General features: G+C 49.8%; 1 protein-coding gene across 3 annotated transcripts in view; it reads right to left on the bottom strand.

Moving 5' to 3' along the window:
* TTC9 (tetratricopeptide repeat domain 9) overlaps nucleotides 1-16,812 on the bottom strand; it is an 87,692-nt gene that overhangs the window by 1,860 nt on the left and 69,020 nt on the right. The window contains exons 3-4 of one of the 3 annotated variants that reach the window (XM_070065171.1): nucleotides 14,444-14,507; nucleotides 147-295 (exon numbers count right to left, since the gene is read on the bottom strand). In XM_070065171.1, coding sequence (XP_069921272.1) covers nucleotides 178-295; nucleotides 14,444-14,507 — 182 coding nt within the window. In that variant the 3' untranslated portion in view covers nucleotides 147-177. Of the gene's footprint in view, nucleotides 1-146; nucleotides 296-3,708; nucleotides 3,951-14,443; nucleotides 14,508-16,812 lie in introns of those variants that run through there. The other 2 variants (XM_051826303.2, XM_070065172.1) reach the window with 2 other exon arrangements.

The following is a 16,812-nucleotide window of genomic DNA, read 5'->3' as shown; positions in this document are numbered from 1 at the left end:
CTACAATATAAATGGTCAGGTTTGCAGGAAGGGGACATGGGAGGGTTGGGCACGAGCCAAAGGGAAAGAAAGGCAGAAACAGAGCAGATTCTGCCCTGTGGAAGGCAACATTCTCTGCAGTGAGACCAGATACGCCGGGAGGCCATGAAGAAGTGTGCGAGTGGCTGGCGCTGCGGCTCAATAGGCTAATTTTCCTTCTAGTCCTGGTTGGGGAGCCGGATTCTGTCCCGGTTGCTCCTCTTCCAGTCCAGCTCTCTGCTGTGTCCCGGGAGTGCAGTGGAGGATGGCCCAGGTCCTTGTGTAAAGGCAAATTAAATAATGTGTCTAAATGTAAACTCTTGTATACTCAGCATGTTAAATTTGTGTTAAAAATGTTATAGAAATGTGCATTTGGTAAGGAAGGTTAAAAGGAAAGAGTTATTTTGAATAAAGAAAGGACAAGGTTTGTAAGATTGACTTCATCCTGATGGCTAGTTTACTCTAGACTGGAATGGAAATGATGGAATGTTTCAAGTAAGTTGAAGAGGGTGTGTGGAAGTCACAGAAGGTTACGAAAGAAATCTTGGATATTGGGCTGGCGCCGCAGCTCACTAGGCTAATCCTCCACCTAGCGGCGGCGGCACACCGGGTTCTAGTCCCGGTTGGGGCGCCGGATTCTGTCCCGGTTGCCCCTCTTCCAGGCCAGCTCTCTGCTGTGGCCAGGGAGTGCAGTGGAGGATGGCCCAAGTGCTTGGGCCCTGCACCCACATGGGAGACCAGGAGAAGCACCTGGTTCCCGGCTTCGGATTGGCGCAGCGCACCGGCCGCAATGCGCTGGCCGTAGCAGCCACTTGGGGGTGAACCAACGGAAAAAGGAAGACCTTTCTCTCTGTCTCTCTCTCTCTCTCTCACTGTCTAACTCTGCCTGTTAAAAAAAGAAGAAGTGTGTGAGGCAGCCCCAGGAGCCCTGCAGGTGGAAGCAGTCCTGAGGGCCAAGGTGAATGAGGGTGGCTGGTTGAAGGACACTGACTCACATCCTGTCCTGCGCTTCACCCAAGCTGGAAAGAGAAGACTCCTCCCTCTGATCCTCTCCTGAACATTCCCCAAGGGCGTGCAGGGGGTGGGGGTGGGGTGCAGCTCGTCCAGAAATCCCGCATCTGCTTGGGGCTGGACGCATCACACTCATGACGGTGAGGTGCGTGGGGACTGGGGGAGTGGACACAGTCACTAAAAGCCTTCACCTGAAGACTGCTGCCTATGGGCATGTCACGCACGCATGCGCTTGTGTGTGTGTGTGTGTGTGTGTAAGATTTATGTATTTACTTGAGAGAGAGGGGTCTTCCATCTGCTGGTTCACTCCCCAAGTGGCCGCAACAGCCAGAGCTGAGCTGATCCAAAGCCAGGAGCCAGGAGCTTCTCCCATGTCTCCCATGCAGGTGCAGGGGCCCAAGGACTTAGGCCATCTTTTACTGCTTTCCCAGGACATAGCAGAGAGCTGGATCGGAAATGGAGCAGCTGGGACTCAAAACGGCACCCATGTGGGATGCTGGCGTGGCAGGCAGTGGTTTAACCCTCTGAACCACAGCACCAGCCCCCAACTAACCTTTAAGAAGCTGGCAGGCCTTGTTGTGCAGCAGTTAAGGTGCCACTTGGAACACCCACATCCCCTACTGGATGACTGGGTTCAAGTCCCTGCTCTGCTTCTGATTCGATTTCCTGCTAACGCGCTCCCTGAGAAGCAGCATTGATGGCCCACGTACTTGAGTCCCTGCCCCTGACATGGGAGACCTGGAAGGAGGTCCAGGCTTTTGCCAGGCCCAGGGCTGGAAGTTGTAGGCCTTTGGGGAGTAAACCAGTGGATGGAAGATTCTCTCTCTCTTTCTCTTTCTAATAAGTAAAAATAAAATAAATTTTAAAAATTAAAAAAACTATGGTTGAGTTTTGGTAAAATAATGAAGACTATGCCTGGTTATGTGAAAAAAAATTTTAAATAGTCCTCCCTGTCGCTCCCCCTCTTCACGGAGGAGCAACACAGGACCCTGCGTTGTTCTTTCGTCTGCTCGGCCCTCCCCGGGTTTGCTGCTGGTTCTTCCCGGGTTGGCTACCGACCCTTCCACCTCCGTGGAAGGGCGGTTCCCCCTGCCACATTCCCCACTTCCGCGGGGGAGCGGCACACCGCCGGCCGGCTCTCTCGGGGCTGCACAGGTGTTCCTTCAGATGTTCCCCTTAGATGTTCCTGGTGCATGTTGTCTCTCTCCTCCTTTATAGTCCTCTTCCGCCAATCCCAACTCGGCTGCCCACACGCCGAGTATGCTGCTCTCCTCCAATCAGGAGCAGGATCAGCTCCTGGAGGTCATCACTCAAGTTGGCAAGAGGCAGCTGCATAGAAGCTGTTTTCTCCTCTCCCAGCGCCATATTGTGGGAGAGCAGATGCATAGAATAAGTCTTAATTCCAGTAACTTAGTCTAGTCTGAGTTGCTCCCCACACTCCCTTTTCCAATTACCTATCTTTGTGAGGCCAGATTTTCTTCATAAGTTTCAACCAAAACAAGCTATTTAAACAGATTGGATGCAAAATCAGATATGAGCATTTAGATGTCTTCTACTAAGCCAATATTAAAGAGCTATGCAAATATGTGAAGTAAAGCCATTCTTTTCACTGCCTTTTTGTTTGTTTGTATTGGAAAATATGGTTATTTTAAATTATAATATTTTTGTTCAGCATTTAATGAGCTTATTTTTATTTTAAAGTGAGTCAGTTGTATTTTAAAAGTTGATCAGTTTTATTTCTGAATAGGATAGATGCAATATACGCAATGCTTGAACAGGGGCTCACTTGAAGTCAATTTTTTTAAGTGCTAGGACAGCAGAAATACCACCAGATGGCGCCAATGAGGCTAAGAGCAGACTGAGCGTCTGTTTTGTCGGGAAGGACAGAGTGTAAAAGTGGGATTTGCAGCAGTGAGTTTATGATATGAAATTTTCTAATAACAAGGAGATTTATAGGCTCTTTGGGAACAAAAATGACAGCCCCGGGACTTAACCAGCAGGTTTCCAAATCTAAATTAGATAGGCAGATTTATGCCAAATAATATGTTGTGGGGTTTTCTGTTTTGTTTTTCTTTCCTCTAACAAAAGCTAAGCACATTCCTTGGAGAAGCTCCCTGCAGCCTGGGAAACCAAGCAGATTAAATGGAAAGTGCACGGTCTTTTCCATTTTGTGTTGCTAATAAGATAACATTAATCTCTGGGGCTTGAAGGTGAGATTTAGGCAGAGTCACTGCAGTAGGCGAGCACTGGCGGAAGCGCACAGCCAGCCGCTTATTCCCACAGGACCTGGGAAGCCCGGAGGGAGGGGGAAGTGGGTGGGCGCTCGGAGGGTGGGAGTGGGAGAGGTCACTTTTGACAGCGTTAGCTGGGCCTCTGGGTGACAAAATCACGTAAACATTTTTGACTTTCTGTGAGGAACTCTAAGCTGGCGTTGGGAAAACTTGAATGCAAAAGTGGTTTTCCTTCGAGGACATTCTGAAACAGCTGACAAAGGACAGAACTCTCTTCCAGAGATGAAGTTTTTTATGGCAATCCTCCTGCCTGGGTCACCAATAAAGGCAGCAAGTGCCTGAGCTAGGGGCTGGCTCAGTCGATGAGTCTGTGACCTATGAAGGACACAGCGGGTGAGAACTAACTTTAGATAAATATGGTCCGACACCATGACTCTGAGCAAGTGAATTTTTGAAGTTTTACTTTTTTATTTCTCAAGATTTTATTTATGTATTTGAAAGGCAGAGTTACAGAGACCCAGAGGCAGAGAGACCTTCCATTCACTGGGTCACTTTCCACGTCGCTGCGACAGCCAGGGCTGGGCCAGGCCAGAGCCAGGAGTCAGGAGCTTCATCTGGGTCTCCCACATGGATACAGGGGCCCAAGGACTTGGGCCGTCTTCTGCTGGTCTCCCAGGCCATAGCAGAGAGCTGGATGGGAAGTGAAGCAGCTGGTTGGCTCCTTTATGGGATGCTGGGGCTGCAGGCAGAGGCTTAACCTGCTAAGCCACATTGCTGGCCCCCCAAATTTTATTTTTAATTGTTTTAGATAACATATTTAATTTACATTATAGTCAAAGGCTTAACGGCTCTACTAAATAAAGAATTCAACAAATAAAAAAATAAAAAACCCATAGTCCAGCAGGTAAATAGGGAAGGTCTGTAAACAATAATCAAATGAAAAAATATTCAACTTCACTCACAAAGTAGATTTTAAAATAGGCACAAGATCATTAATACCACAGTAGTATATAACCCCTTTCATTTTGTTTGCTAAAACGAAGTTTGATAAAACACTGTATTTTCAGCAAAACTGATACAGGACTTTTTTTTTTTAGCTCCAACATATAAGGGAGTATATGCTCTGTTTGTCTTTCTGTGTCTGTTTATCTCAGTCAAGATGAGGTCTTCCAGTTCTAACCATTTTGTGCGAATGATGGCATTTCGTTCTTTTGTACAGCTGAGTAATGTTCCGTATTCCATTGTGCATATACGCATTTTCTTTATCCATTCATCGGGTGATGGACACCCTGTCTGATTCCATGCTGCTGTCAACAGTACTGCTGTGAGTGCACCGGGGCAGGTGTCTCTGACACAGTGAGTTCATGACTTCTGCGTACACACCCGGGAGTGGGATTGCTGGATCATACGGCAGGTCTAGTTCTAGTTTTTTAAGAGATCTCCATACTGTTTTCCACAGTGGCTGCCCTAATTTACATTCCCACCAACAGTGTCTAAGAGTTGAGGAAGTGAATTTCAGCCAGGATTTCCCACTTGGCACTGGCCGCATGTTGGGACAGCCAACTCTGTGTCGGGGTCTGTCTTGTGCATGGTGACTTGGGCAGCATCTTGCCCCTGCCCAGTGGCTTCCCCCAGCTCCTATCTGTGACAACCAAAACTGTCTCCAGACGTTGCCAAATGTTCATTGTGGGGCATCATTGCTCCTGACTGAGGATCACTCCCCTAAGCTGACTTAAAAGATGGGGACCCCATGAAGCGAGATTGCGCTGAGCAGGGTCCTGTAGGCTGGGATAGAAGGATGGGTTTCTGAGGGCGAGCATGGAACCTACTGCTTCAGATGCACGTGTCCCACATCAGAGGCCTGGGTCTGACATGCTCCTCCAGTTCCTGACTCCAGCTTTCTGCTGTTGAAGACCCTGGGACACAGCTGGTGAGGGTTCCTGCCACCCACATGGGGGCCTGGACTGTGCTCCTGGCTCCTGGGACACAGCTGGTGAGGGTTCCTGCCACCCACATGGGGGCCTGGACTGTGCTCCTGGCTCCTAGTTGTGGCCTCTGTCCAGTCCCAGCATTGAGGACATTTGGGGAGTGAACCAGTGAATGGGAGTGCTCTCTCTGCTTCTGAAGTAAACAGTTTCTAAAAAGAATTCCAAAAGTTGGAGTTTTATTTTAAGTAGAACTCAACATTTTCAACTGCAGGTGACGTTATCTACTTTGACTTTTTTTTAAAATTTATTTATTTGAAAGAGTTACACAGAGAGAGAAGGAGAAGGAGAGAGAGAGAGAGAGGGAGAGAGAGAGAGAGAGAGATCTTTCTTCCACTGATTCACTCCCCAGCTGGCCACAATGGCGAGCTGAGTTTATCTGAAGCCAGGATCCAGGAGCTTCCTCTGGGTCTCCAACATGGGTGCAGGGGCCCAAGGACTTGGGCCATCTTCTACTGCTTTCCCAGGCCATAGCAGAGAATTGGATTGGAAGTGGAGCAGCCGAGACTCGAACCAGCACCCATATGGGATGCCGGCAGTGCAGGCGGCGACTTCACCCACTATGCCACAGTTCCGGCTCCTACTTTGAATTTTGAAAAGATCATTCAGGCTGTGATGTGGAGGGGGGACCAGCTAGAGTGACAATGTCATAGCGATGAAATGAGGCTGTTGTAATTGTCCACCCAGCAACTAAGAAGTGATGGTGGGGTAGACATATGGCAAGCAGTTAAGATGCTGCTTGGAATGCCTACATCCATATTGGAGCCTGAGGTTCAAGTCCCAGATCTGCTCCCCAGTCTAGCTTCCTGCTAGTAGTGTGCACCCTGGGAGGCAGCATGTGATGGCTCAAGTACTTGGATCCCTGTTACCCAAGTGGGAGACTCAGACCAAGTTCCAGGCTCCTAGATGTTGGTCTGGCCCAATTCTGGGCTTTCAGGGAGTGAACCAGCAAATGGAAGATCTTTGTCTGTCTGTCTCTGTCCCTGTCTTTCTGCCTTTCAAATAACAAACTGAAACAAAAGAAAAGAAAGGAAAAGAAAAGAAACAGTGGTGGCCAGGTGGGGGTTGTGGCCCTGGAGACTAAGAGAACAGGGTTCAACATTTTTGGAGGAAAACACCTCGCTGTTGCTCACGGATTTGCTGAGGAGGTTCTATCGCCAAGCACATCCCACGGTGCCAACCGTGCTCCCTAGTGAAGTGGTAACAGGTGCTTGGGAGTTAGACTCCAAGCCTGACCATATATGCATGCACTCACTGCTAGCTCTCATAAGAGTGTATTGGGGCCTGCAGCACTGCAGCACTGGCATCCCATATGGGCCCTGGTTGAAGTCCCAGCTGCTCCACTTCCAATCCAGTTCCTTGCTAATGCACCTGGGAAAGCAACAGAGGATGGCCCAAGTGCTTGGGCCCCTGCACCCATACAGGGGATCTGAATGAAGCTCTTGGCTCCTGGCTTTGGCCTGGCCCAGCCGCGGTCATTGTGGCCATTTGAGGAGTGAGCCAGTGGATGGAAGATCTGTTTGTCTCTCTTCCCTCTCTCTCTGTAACTCTGCCTTTCAAGTCAATAAATAAATCTTAAAAGAGTGTGCCACTGGGGCTGTCTGACTTGAGAAGATGTGAGGAAGTGCGTGCTCCCTGTGTGTGGCACTTGTCCCTGGTGGTTCTGCTGACGGTGAGTGTCTCTTAGGCACTGCTTTCTGCTCATGAACCTGAAAAGGTGGAGAAAGCAGCACTGAGCGATGAATGACTTAGTCTTGGCTGGATGGTGAGGCCTCACTTTCAAAGTCACGAAAGCCGCAAAAGCCACCCTGCCTTGCCAACCCAGCCCAGGAATCTGTGTCACTCAATGGGGGTAACAGGGAAGCATGGTACCTGGGAGCTTGGGGGTGGGGATAACCCAAGCCACTGATTTTGGTGGCACCTGACCATGGGCCTGTGCACTAGGGTTGGAGAGAGCCTGACAGGCGTTTGGGAATGAGGCGCTGAGATTCTTTGGTGAAAAGCGGGCAGTGTTACCAGGGAAGCAAGTGAACAGCAGACACACACTCTAACAGAATATTAGGGGCCCAAGCAAGGCCTGTTATTGGTTAGTTTCTGATTGCATAGAACAGGGTTGCCAGGATTTTAAATTGTAGTGCTTGAAGCATGTAGTTAAGCAGAGGGCTTAGTTGGCACCAGTTGGGATAGCAAATTGTTGAGGCAGCTTCTGATATTAGACTTCAGGGCCTGTGCGTGTGTGCGTTCCCAGCCCTATCTGTGTGCTTTTCCTCTGGGCCTCCAAGCTCCAGGTGAAAATAACAAGTCCCCGTGGTGTGTTTGTTGTCTGTTGTGACAATCCCCATCCAGAGCTCAGTCTGGCCTGAGGCAGTGGGGTTAGGTGAAAGGGTTTCTGGATCTGAAACACAGATTGATCCTCTCAGCACAGCCTGGTGCCATCCCAGTCAGTAAAGTGCTCCATGAAATCTCTTCTTCGGCTTAGAAAAATCACACAATTTTGGCGTATTTTAGGAGCCAGCATTGTGGTGCAGTGAGTTAGGCCACCACCTGCAACACTGGCTCCACCTCCAATCCAGCCCCCTGCTGGGAATGAGCCTGGAAAGACAGCACATGATGACTGGGCCTCTGGTACCACATGGGAGACCTGGATGGAGTTCCAGGCTCTTGGCTTTGGCCTGGCCCGGCCCTGGCCAGGGCTCTGTGTCTCTCTCTCGCTGTCTGTCACTCTGCCTGTCAAATAAAGTTAAATAAAACAAGCAATAGGCTGTTTAAAAAAAATTGAGAGGCAGAGATTGAAAGAGAAACAGACAGAAAAAGATGGTTCACTCTCTGATTCATACAACAGCTGGAGCCGGTCTAGGGTGAAACCAGGAGCCATGGACTCAATCTGAGTCTCCCATGCGGGTGGCAGGACCCAACTACAAGTGCCACTGCTGCTGCCTCCCAGGGTCTGTAGCAGCAGGAAGCTGGAGTCAGGAGCTGGGCTTGAACCTAGGCCCTCGGCTGTAGGATGGAGGTGGCCTAATGAGAGTCTTAATAGCGAGACTGCCAAACTACCCACAAATCACTGAATTTTGAAGACATCCATGACTGGCTGAGCCAGGCCAAAGTTGGTAGCCTGGAATTTCTTCCAGGTCTCTCACTTGGGTTAGCAGGAACCCAGGTACTTGGGCCATTATCTGGTGCTTTCTCAGGCACGTTGGCAGGAAAGTAGATCCAATATGGGCTGCCAGTATCACAGGCACTGGCTCCACCCAGTGGGCCACAACCGTGTAGGCCGGGGCTGGCCGGCCTGCAGCAGAGCTGCAGAGACAAGAGGAAGGCCATGGCCCAGGCAACCCAAGTGCTTCGTGAGATGGTAGCACCTAGTTCCCTTTTCAAGTCCCAAGGGCACCATTCACCCTGGCTAAGGCCTTGCTTCCTGCAGCGTAGTGGCCTGGGAGAGTTCCTGCCTCTCTGCAAAGTGAGCAATTTCCTCCGCGCAGTCTGCCGGCGCAGGCCCACGGTATCACGCAGACACGCAGACATACGGTATATTTCCCCGGCGACTAGCTGGAGTGCCGGCCTCCTGGCACCAGGCTCTCTCTGGTGTTGTCTAGCACAGTCCTCAGAGGCAAGGCGGCAGGAAGAGATCTTCTTCCAACAAGAGAGAAAGAAGGTGCTTAGAGGGTGCCGGGAAGGTGCGGGGGTCAGGACCCGGGCTCCAGGCCCCACTGCTACTCACCCCTACCCTGCAGGCTTCCCGTCTGGGACCTCGACAAGGAGGGGACTTCAAGGAATCCTACTCTCCCCTTCCCTAGGTCAATGAAGGAGGTGACTTCCTTGCGCTACCGCTGCAGAGAAAAATATCTGGATCTTTGGGGTCCAAGGCGTGCTTGTGAAAGGTCCCTCCTGTCTTCAGTGTTCCGATGTCAGACATTCTCTCCGACCCCCTTTTTGAAACTTGCATTCGGACCTTAAGGTCCGACGACAGCCACGTCATGCTTATTTGGAAGTGGAGTTCTCCGGCCCCTTCCTGGCACCTGACTTAGAGCCCCGCAAAGGCTTCTCTGGGAAGAACAGACTCCATCCTGGCCGCGCCAAGACAGCAGCCGGTCAGCTGAGCGGCCTGTGAGTGGCTGAGGAAGGGCTGGGAGCGGAGCTCCCGGCACGGTCTTCTCAGGGTGTTCCTACTTCCTGTCCTGGGAAGGGCTGGGATCGGAGCTCCCACATGGTATTCTCAGGGTGCTCCTACTTCCTGTCCTGGGAAGGGCTGGGATCGGAGCTCCCGGCATGGTAGTCTCAGGGTGTTCCTACTTCCTGTCCTGGGAAGGGCTGGGAGCGGAGCTCCCGGCACGGTCTTCTCAGGGTGCTCCGACTTCCTGTCCTAGGCCTGGACTGCGGAGCCTCCAGAGCACCGTCCCCGTCACCCGAGGTGCGCTCCTTGGGGACTTTGCGCTCGGAAGTTCCCTTTCTCTGAAATGCTCTCCCCCAGGGGTCCGCTTGCCCGAAGACCTCTGCCCACCGTCACGGGGGTGGGGGGTGGGGCGGGGGGACTCCCTGACCTGTCCCAGGCACAGTCCTCCTCCCCCACTCCCTCCACTCCCCTGCACTTAGCGCCCCCTTGCTCTCTAGATGGGTCACTTCCTTATGTCTCCAGAGAGCAGAACCGTGCGTGACCCCTGGGAGAAGCTCAGTGAAAGTGAACACATGCATTCGAGCAAGCACCTTCCCTCTCTGGAAAGGATGATGGGAGACCTGGGTGTTTGGTGCAGCAGGTACGACACCACTTGGGCTGCCCACAGCTCATAGCAGAGTGCTTGGGTTTGAGTCCCTGCCCAACTCCTGATTCCAGCTTCCTGCTAAGACAGACCCTGGCTCCTGCATTAGATAGGAGTGGCTATGGCCTGGCCCAGCCCTGACCGTTGAGGGCATCTGACAAGTGAACCAGTGGATGGGAGGGAGATTCTCTCTCTCTCTCTCTCTCTCTCTCTCTCTCTGTGTGTGTGTGTGTGTATTCATGTGTGTGTTCTCTGTGTCGCTGGCTTTCAAATAAAACACACAAATAAAAGTTTAAAAAGAAAGGAAGGGGCACCACATCTCATATGGGTGCTGGTTCAAATCTCTTCTGCTCCTCTTCCGATCCAGCTCTCTGCTATGCCTGGGAAAGCAGCAGAAGATGGCCCATGTGCTTGGGCCCCTGCACCTGCCTGGGAGAGCCAGAGGAAGCTCCTGGCTCCTGGTTTCGGATCGACTCACCTCCAGCCGTTGCAGCCATTTGGGGTGTGAACTAGTGGACAGAAAACCTTTCACTCTGTCTCTCCCTCTCTCTGCCTGTAATTCTACCTCTCAAATAAATAAATAAATAATCTAAAAAAGAAGATGACGAGTTTCTACACTAAACCATTTAAACCAGAAGTGTCCAAAGATTTTTATTAAATAAAAATCTTTTATATGGCCGTGATTTTACCTTACAGTCATTGTCCCATTTAATTTTCACATCTTCCCTTTTTTTTCTTTTTAAGATTTTATTTATTGGGGTCGGCTCTGTGGTGCAGCGGGTTAACACCCTGACCTGAAGCACCAGCATCCCATATGGGCGCTGGTGTGAGACCCGGCTGCTCCACTTCTGATCCAGCTCTCTGTATGGCCTGGGAAAGCAGTAGAAGATGGCCCAAGTCCTTGGGCCCCTGAACCCACGTGGGAAACCCAGAAGAAGCTCCTGGCTCCTGGCTTCGGATTGGTGCAGTTCTGGCCTTTGCAGCCATCTGGGGAGTGAACCAGCGGAGGGAAGACCTCTCTCTCTGTCTCTTTCTCTCTCTCTCCCTCTGCCTCTCCTCTCTCTGTAACTCTGACTTTCACTGCGGGGCTCTCCCTTCCCACACATTTGAGCTCGAATTTCAGGCTGGCGGGATTTTGGTGGGAGGGTGACAGGGGCAACAGCCCAGAGATTTTCTGACCACTTCTCAGGGGTGAGACCAAGAGAAAGAAGAGGAAGGCAAGCGAGCCGGTCCGCACTCACCGGCACTGGCTCACTGTGGGCAGCTCAGCCTCCCCAAGCCTCAGGGACGGCACCTGCACAGAAGGGCATCTGCCCGACAGCCCCTTCCCACTCCCAGGACGTGCCTGGAGCCGAAAGGTTCCAAGTTCCAGACTGGGACACCCTGTAGCCAAGCTAGCCAGAAGCCGCGGCTGTTCTCATCACCTCAGTCATTCCTTTATCCACTCATTCAACCTTGATTTGCTAGACTCTCTGCTACAGACTAAAAGAGGAAATTAGTCGGCCCCTGGCAAATCAAATGGAGTCATGGTGATTCGAAGAGAGTTTAATGAGAAGTCTGTCAGAGTCCCCTTCACTCTACCACAGGCGCTAAAATTCCAAGACTCCTTGTGGATGTCTGAAGCCATAGAATCATCCTTGCACCCTTTATATAGTACAAGGGTGCTTCAAACATTCATGGAAAATGAAATTAAGAGTTGGTGCAAAATTCTTTTAAAGATTATTTATTTGGAAGTAAGAGTTATAGAGAGTGAGGGACAGAGATCATCCATCAGCGGATTCACTCCCCAGATGGCCACATTGGCCAGGGCCAAGCCAGGCTGAAGCCAGGAGCCAGGAGCTTCATCTGGGTCTCCCACATGGGTGGCAGTGGCTCAAGTACTTGAACCACTTCTGCTGCTTTCCCAGGCCATGAGCAGGGAACTGGATAGGAAGTGGAGCAGCCAGGACATGAACTGGCACCCACAGGGGTGCTGGCATTGCAGGCAGCTGCTTTAACTGCTAGACCACAATGCTGGCCCCAGTGCAAAACATTTTTTTTTTTTTTTGACAGGCAGAGTGGACAGTGAGAGAGAGACAGAGAGAAAGGTCTTCCTTTGCCGTTGGTTCACCCTCCAATGGCCGCTGCGCTGATCCGATGGCAGGAGCCAGGAGCCAGGTGCTTTTCCTGGTCTCCCAGGGGTGCAGGGCCCAAGCACTTGGGCCATCCTCCACTGCACTCCCTGGCCACAGCAGAGAGCTGGCCTGGAAGAGGGGCAACCGGGACAGAATCCGGCGCCCCAACCGGGACTAGAACCCGGTGTGCCGGCGCCGCTAGGCGGAGGATTAGCCTAGTGAGCCGCGGCGCCGGCCAGTGCAAAACATTTTTGAAAGCCATACATAGTTTCTTTTCATGATACATTTTGAAAGCCCCTCAAATGCATGGATTTCAACTTTTGAAATTCATGGGGTTTCAAATTTTAAAAAATATATTTCATGAAAAAATACATATGGGACTCAAAAACTTTTTTTGTGCCACAATAAACTTATTTTTTTGGTTCTATTTTCCAAGAGCTTTTTGAAGTACCCTTATGTGAAATTTCATATCGTAAAGACCTATGATAAAAATATTATTAATGGATTAGGCAGAGTAAGAGATTAATAACAATAACCAAGAAGCCCTATAACAATATAGGTTAATAAAAGTTCTGTGAATATTGTCTCTGTCTCTCTGAGAATGCCTTACTGCACTGTCCTCAGCCTTCTTGTGATCACGTGAGGGATCCAATGCCCGGGTGATGAGCTGAAGTGAGGTGAATGACGTAGGCATTGTGGCACCGTTAGGTCAGCAGATAGGGGATACTTTGACACAAGCACTTCAATACTGTGACAGCTGAGCTGATAGCCAAGATGCCGACTAAGTGACTAACGGGTGGGGAGCATACACAGGGTGTATACATTGCACAAAGTGATGACTCATGTCCCAGGAAGGACAGAGTAAGATGGTGTAAGCTTTCATCATGCTACTCAGAATGGTGCATAATGTACAACGTATACATTGTTTAGTTCTGGAATTTTCCATTTAACATTTTTGTGTCATGACAGACCAACGCTAGCTGTAGCTATGGAACGTGAAAGCATGGTTAAGGAGAGACTAGCATATTTTCAAAGGGCAGCGTGTAGGGAAACAAGGGCTAGTGCAGAGTCTTGGAGCTAGTAACACTGGGAAAACGTTACCAGCCCTGGACTGAAGGGATCAGAACAGCAAATTCCTAGAATCCAGAAACAGTCGGCTGGAGAAGGCTGCCTGGCAGGAGCTGTGACCTTGGCTGAGGGAGTCATCTTGCTGGGGAAGTGGAAACCTTGACTTCACTCTCCTCTGTAGCTGCTGAACTGTGATGTAGTGAATGAGTCATCCTCTTGGGGCTCACAAGAGGGTGGAGAAGGGTAGAAAGGACATAGAAGGATACGATTTCTAGCACAGAAATCAGACATGCTGTCCTCAAGGAGCTCATGTACTCTTGGGGAGACCTCAGTGCAGGGATGAATTGCAGTGTCACAATGCTCCAGTAGAGATGTGAACAAATTACAAGAGGACTTCCAGTGTTAGAAACTGAGCTGCCTGGGCAGGGGTGGATGTGTGAAGGTTGAAAGACAGAGTTGGTTCTAGGAAAGGAGATACAGATCCTGGAGTCAGTAATGAGATCTGAAATATGAATGAAGAGTTAGACTAGGAGGAGAAACACAGAGTCCAGGTAGAGTGAAGACCATGTGTTAAAAGTTAGAGGCTGAAAGAGAGGATAGAGCCCTTTAAGGAACTGTAAGTAATGGAATATAATAAAGAATGTAAAATGTGTGGAAAGATGGGTGAGAAATGCAGTGGAAGAGAGAGAAGGGCGTGGAGGATGAAGAATGGTAAGGCTTTAAAAGGTTTCAATCAGGGAGTGATGTCGTTGTGTTTGTGTTTTAGATAATCACTTTAGTTGAAGGGGAGAGAGTGGACTGAAGGCAGATGGATTAGAAAGAAGGTTGTTTTGATTCTCTAAATGAGATGACAGTGGCTCCAAGAAAACTGGTACAAGAAGGGACAGAAAGGAGTGTTAAGAAGGTTACACTTGATAAGATTTGGGGATCAGATATAGGAGTGAGGGAGCATTCAGATCTAGGGGAGGTGATACATCCACTGAGATAAGAAGTGTGTGTGTGTGTGTGTGTGTGTGTGTGTGTTGGGGCAGGGTAGCATATCATGGTGGAGAAAATGGAAGGGATTGGTAAATGTTGGAGGCATAGTGAGGTGATACATCCGGTATGATATTAAATAGACCTGTTAATGCTTTGCAGGAGTTGCTTGGAGGAGGTCTGTGTGGGAGCTATAGATTAGAAAACCATCAGCATGCAAACAATGGCCAGAACATATGAAATAGAAGTAAAAAAATTCTGGTGTGCCACAGCCAGTGGGGTACCTGTAGTTCACAAGAACGTAGTGTATGTTGCACGAAGAGCTAGAAGAGTTTGCAGGCTCCAAACCTAAAGAAAAGACAAAGTAAAGGAAATGCCAATTTCATACATACACACAATGTGATCAGTTCACACTGATTGCATCTGTTGAAATGTTGTCCTATACCCCATAACATTGTAAGAGTCTTGCGTGTTAGTAAAAATAAACCATAGAGGGTGGGTGTATGGCCTAGCAGTTAAGATGCCGATTGAGATGCCCATGTCCCACACTGGAGAGCCCGGGTTTGACATGCGGCTCTGCTCCTGCCTCTAGCTCCCTGCTAATGTTCATCCTGGGAGGCAGCAGGTCATGGTTCAAGAGCTTGTGTCTCTGACAGCCATGGATTGGCAGGCCTGGGTTGAGTTCCTGGGTCCCAGCTTTGGCCTGGCCCATTCTGGCCATTGTGGATGTTTAGAGTGAACCAGGGAGTGGGAGCTCTGTCATTCTCTCAAATAATTTTTTCAGCAGATAATTTCTTAAACTTTATTTTATGCCTGTCCTTTAGGTCTTTTTAATACTCTTTCCATTACATAGGATGGCACTTATTCTAATAAGTAGTACAGGCTAACAAGCAATATTTATTAAAAGTTCTAAAATCTTTCTTATCCTCTCCAGAAAAATCCGATTACTTTATTATGTGGTATTGAAATATTAGGGAGACATTTTTATTATATTGAGTATAATTTCTTATTAATATATGTCATTTTGGTCAATAAAGTAACATTTTAAAACTTTAAATCATTAATTTGATCAAAGAGGTGTATGTTCTATAGCATTTTCAGATAAACCTTCTTCAATCTATTAATTTTAAATTAAGTATGCTTTTATTGGCTATTTTTTTTTTGACAGGTAGAGTTATAGACAGTGATAGAGAGAGAGAGAGAGAGACAGAGAGAAAGGTTTTCTTTCCGTTGGTTCACTCCCCAAATGGCCAATACAGCCGGCGCTGCACTGATCCGAAGCCAGGAGCCAGATGCTTCTTCCTGGTCTCCCTTGTGGGTGCAGGGCCCAAGCACTTGGGCCATCCTCCACTGCCCTCCCGGGCCACAGCAGAGAGCTGGACTGGAAGAGGAGCAACCGGGACAGAATCCGGCGCCCCAATCGGGACTAGAACCTGGGGTGCTGGCGCCGCAGGAGGAGGATTAACCAAGTGAGCCATGACGCCGGCCCCTTTATTGGCTATTATGTAGAGAATACAAAAGAAGTATGTGGCATGGCTTGTTGCTTTTAGGGAACACTCTCAAACAAATTTTAAAGCAACCTTTAAAAACAAACAGAAGGGGCCCAGCGCTGTGGCACAGTGGGTTAAAGCCCCAGCCTGCAGTGCCGGCATCCCATATGAGCACTGGTTCAAGTCCCGGCTGCTCCACTTCCAATCCAGCTCTCTGCTATGGCCTGGGAAAGCAGTAGAAGATGGCCCAAGTCCCTGGGCCCCTGCACCCGCGTGGGAGACCCAGAAGAAGCCATTGAAGCCAATTGGGGAGTAAACATGCAGATGGAAGACCTCTCTCTCTCTCTCTGCCTTTCCTCTCTCTGTGTAATTCTGTCTTTCAAATAAATAAAATAATCATTAAGAAAACCAAACAGAAGAATGCCCATGATGATGGCAGCTGTGAGGCACACGAGATCACTGTGCAAGAGTCTACGGGAAGGGAAAGAACTTGCTGAGGAACACTGGATTTTCAGGTTGATTTATTTCAAAGGTGGGGTGACAGACACAGAGAAATCGAGATCTTCCATGTGCTGGTTCACTCCCCAATGGCCGCCTCAGCCTGGGTTGGGCCAGGCCAAAGCCAGGATCCGGGAACTCCATCTGCGTCTTCCATGTGGGTGGCAGGGCCCAAGCACTTGGCACATCTGCTGCTGCTTTCCCAGGTGCATTAGCAGGGAGATGTGAGATGCCGGTGTCACAGGAGGCAGCGGAAGCAGCTGGGCCAGAACGCTGGCACGACACACTGGCTTTTCAAAGAACGGTCAGAGGGGGAGGAACTTACAAAGGAGGAGGAGGAAGTGTGGCCTGCGGAGAGGAGAGCAGGGTGGGAGCGGAGGGCGGGAGTTCAAGTGGGAGTTCAAGTGGGAGTTCTGAGCGCGGCAAGGAGGCGTGTGACTGTCAGGGCTGCTGAGAGGCCCGGTGCCCAGGAGCTAGTCCGTAATATGCCTTTCTCTCTCTGAGTCTGATCAGATGGGTGAGAACCAGGCCCTGGGCATCTGCAGTGTGCTTGTTAAGGGACAACTTTAGCCTCCACCTCCACCAGCTCGTTCCTAAGTTGAAGCCTGCGATGGCTGCAGGCCCTTCCAAAGCTCATGTTGAAATGCAATTGCCAGGAGGCCTCC

Source organism: Oryctolagus cuniculus, chromosome 20 (genome assembly GCF_964237555.1).
Source record: "Oryctolagus cuniculus chromosome 20, mOryCun1.1, whole genome shotgun sequence".
In the NCBI taxonomy this organism is placed as follows: Eukaryota; Metazoa; Chordata; class Mammalia; order Lagomorpha; family Leporidae; genus Oryctolagus; species Oryctolagus cuniculus.
This window is presented reverse-complemented; position numbering and strand designations above follow the sequence as displayed.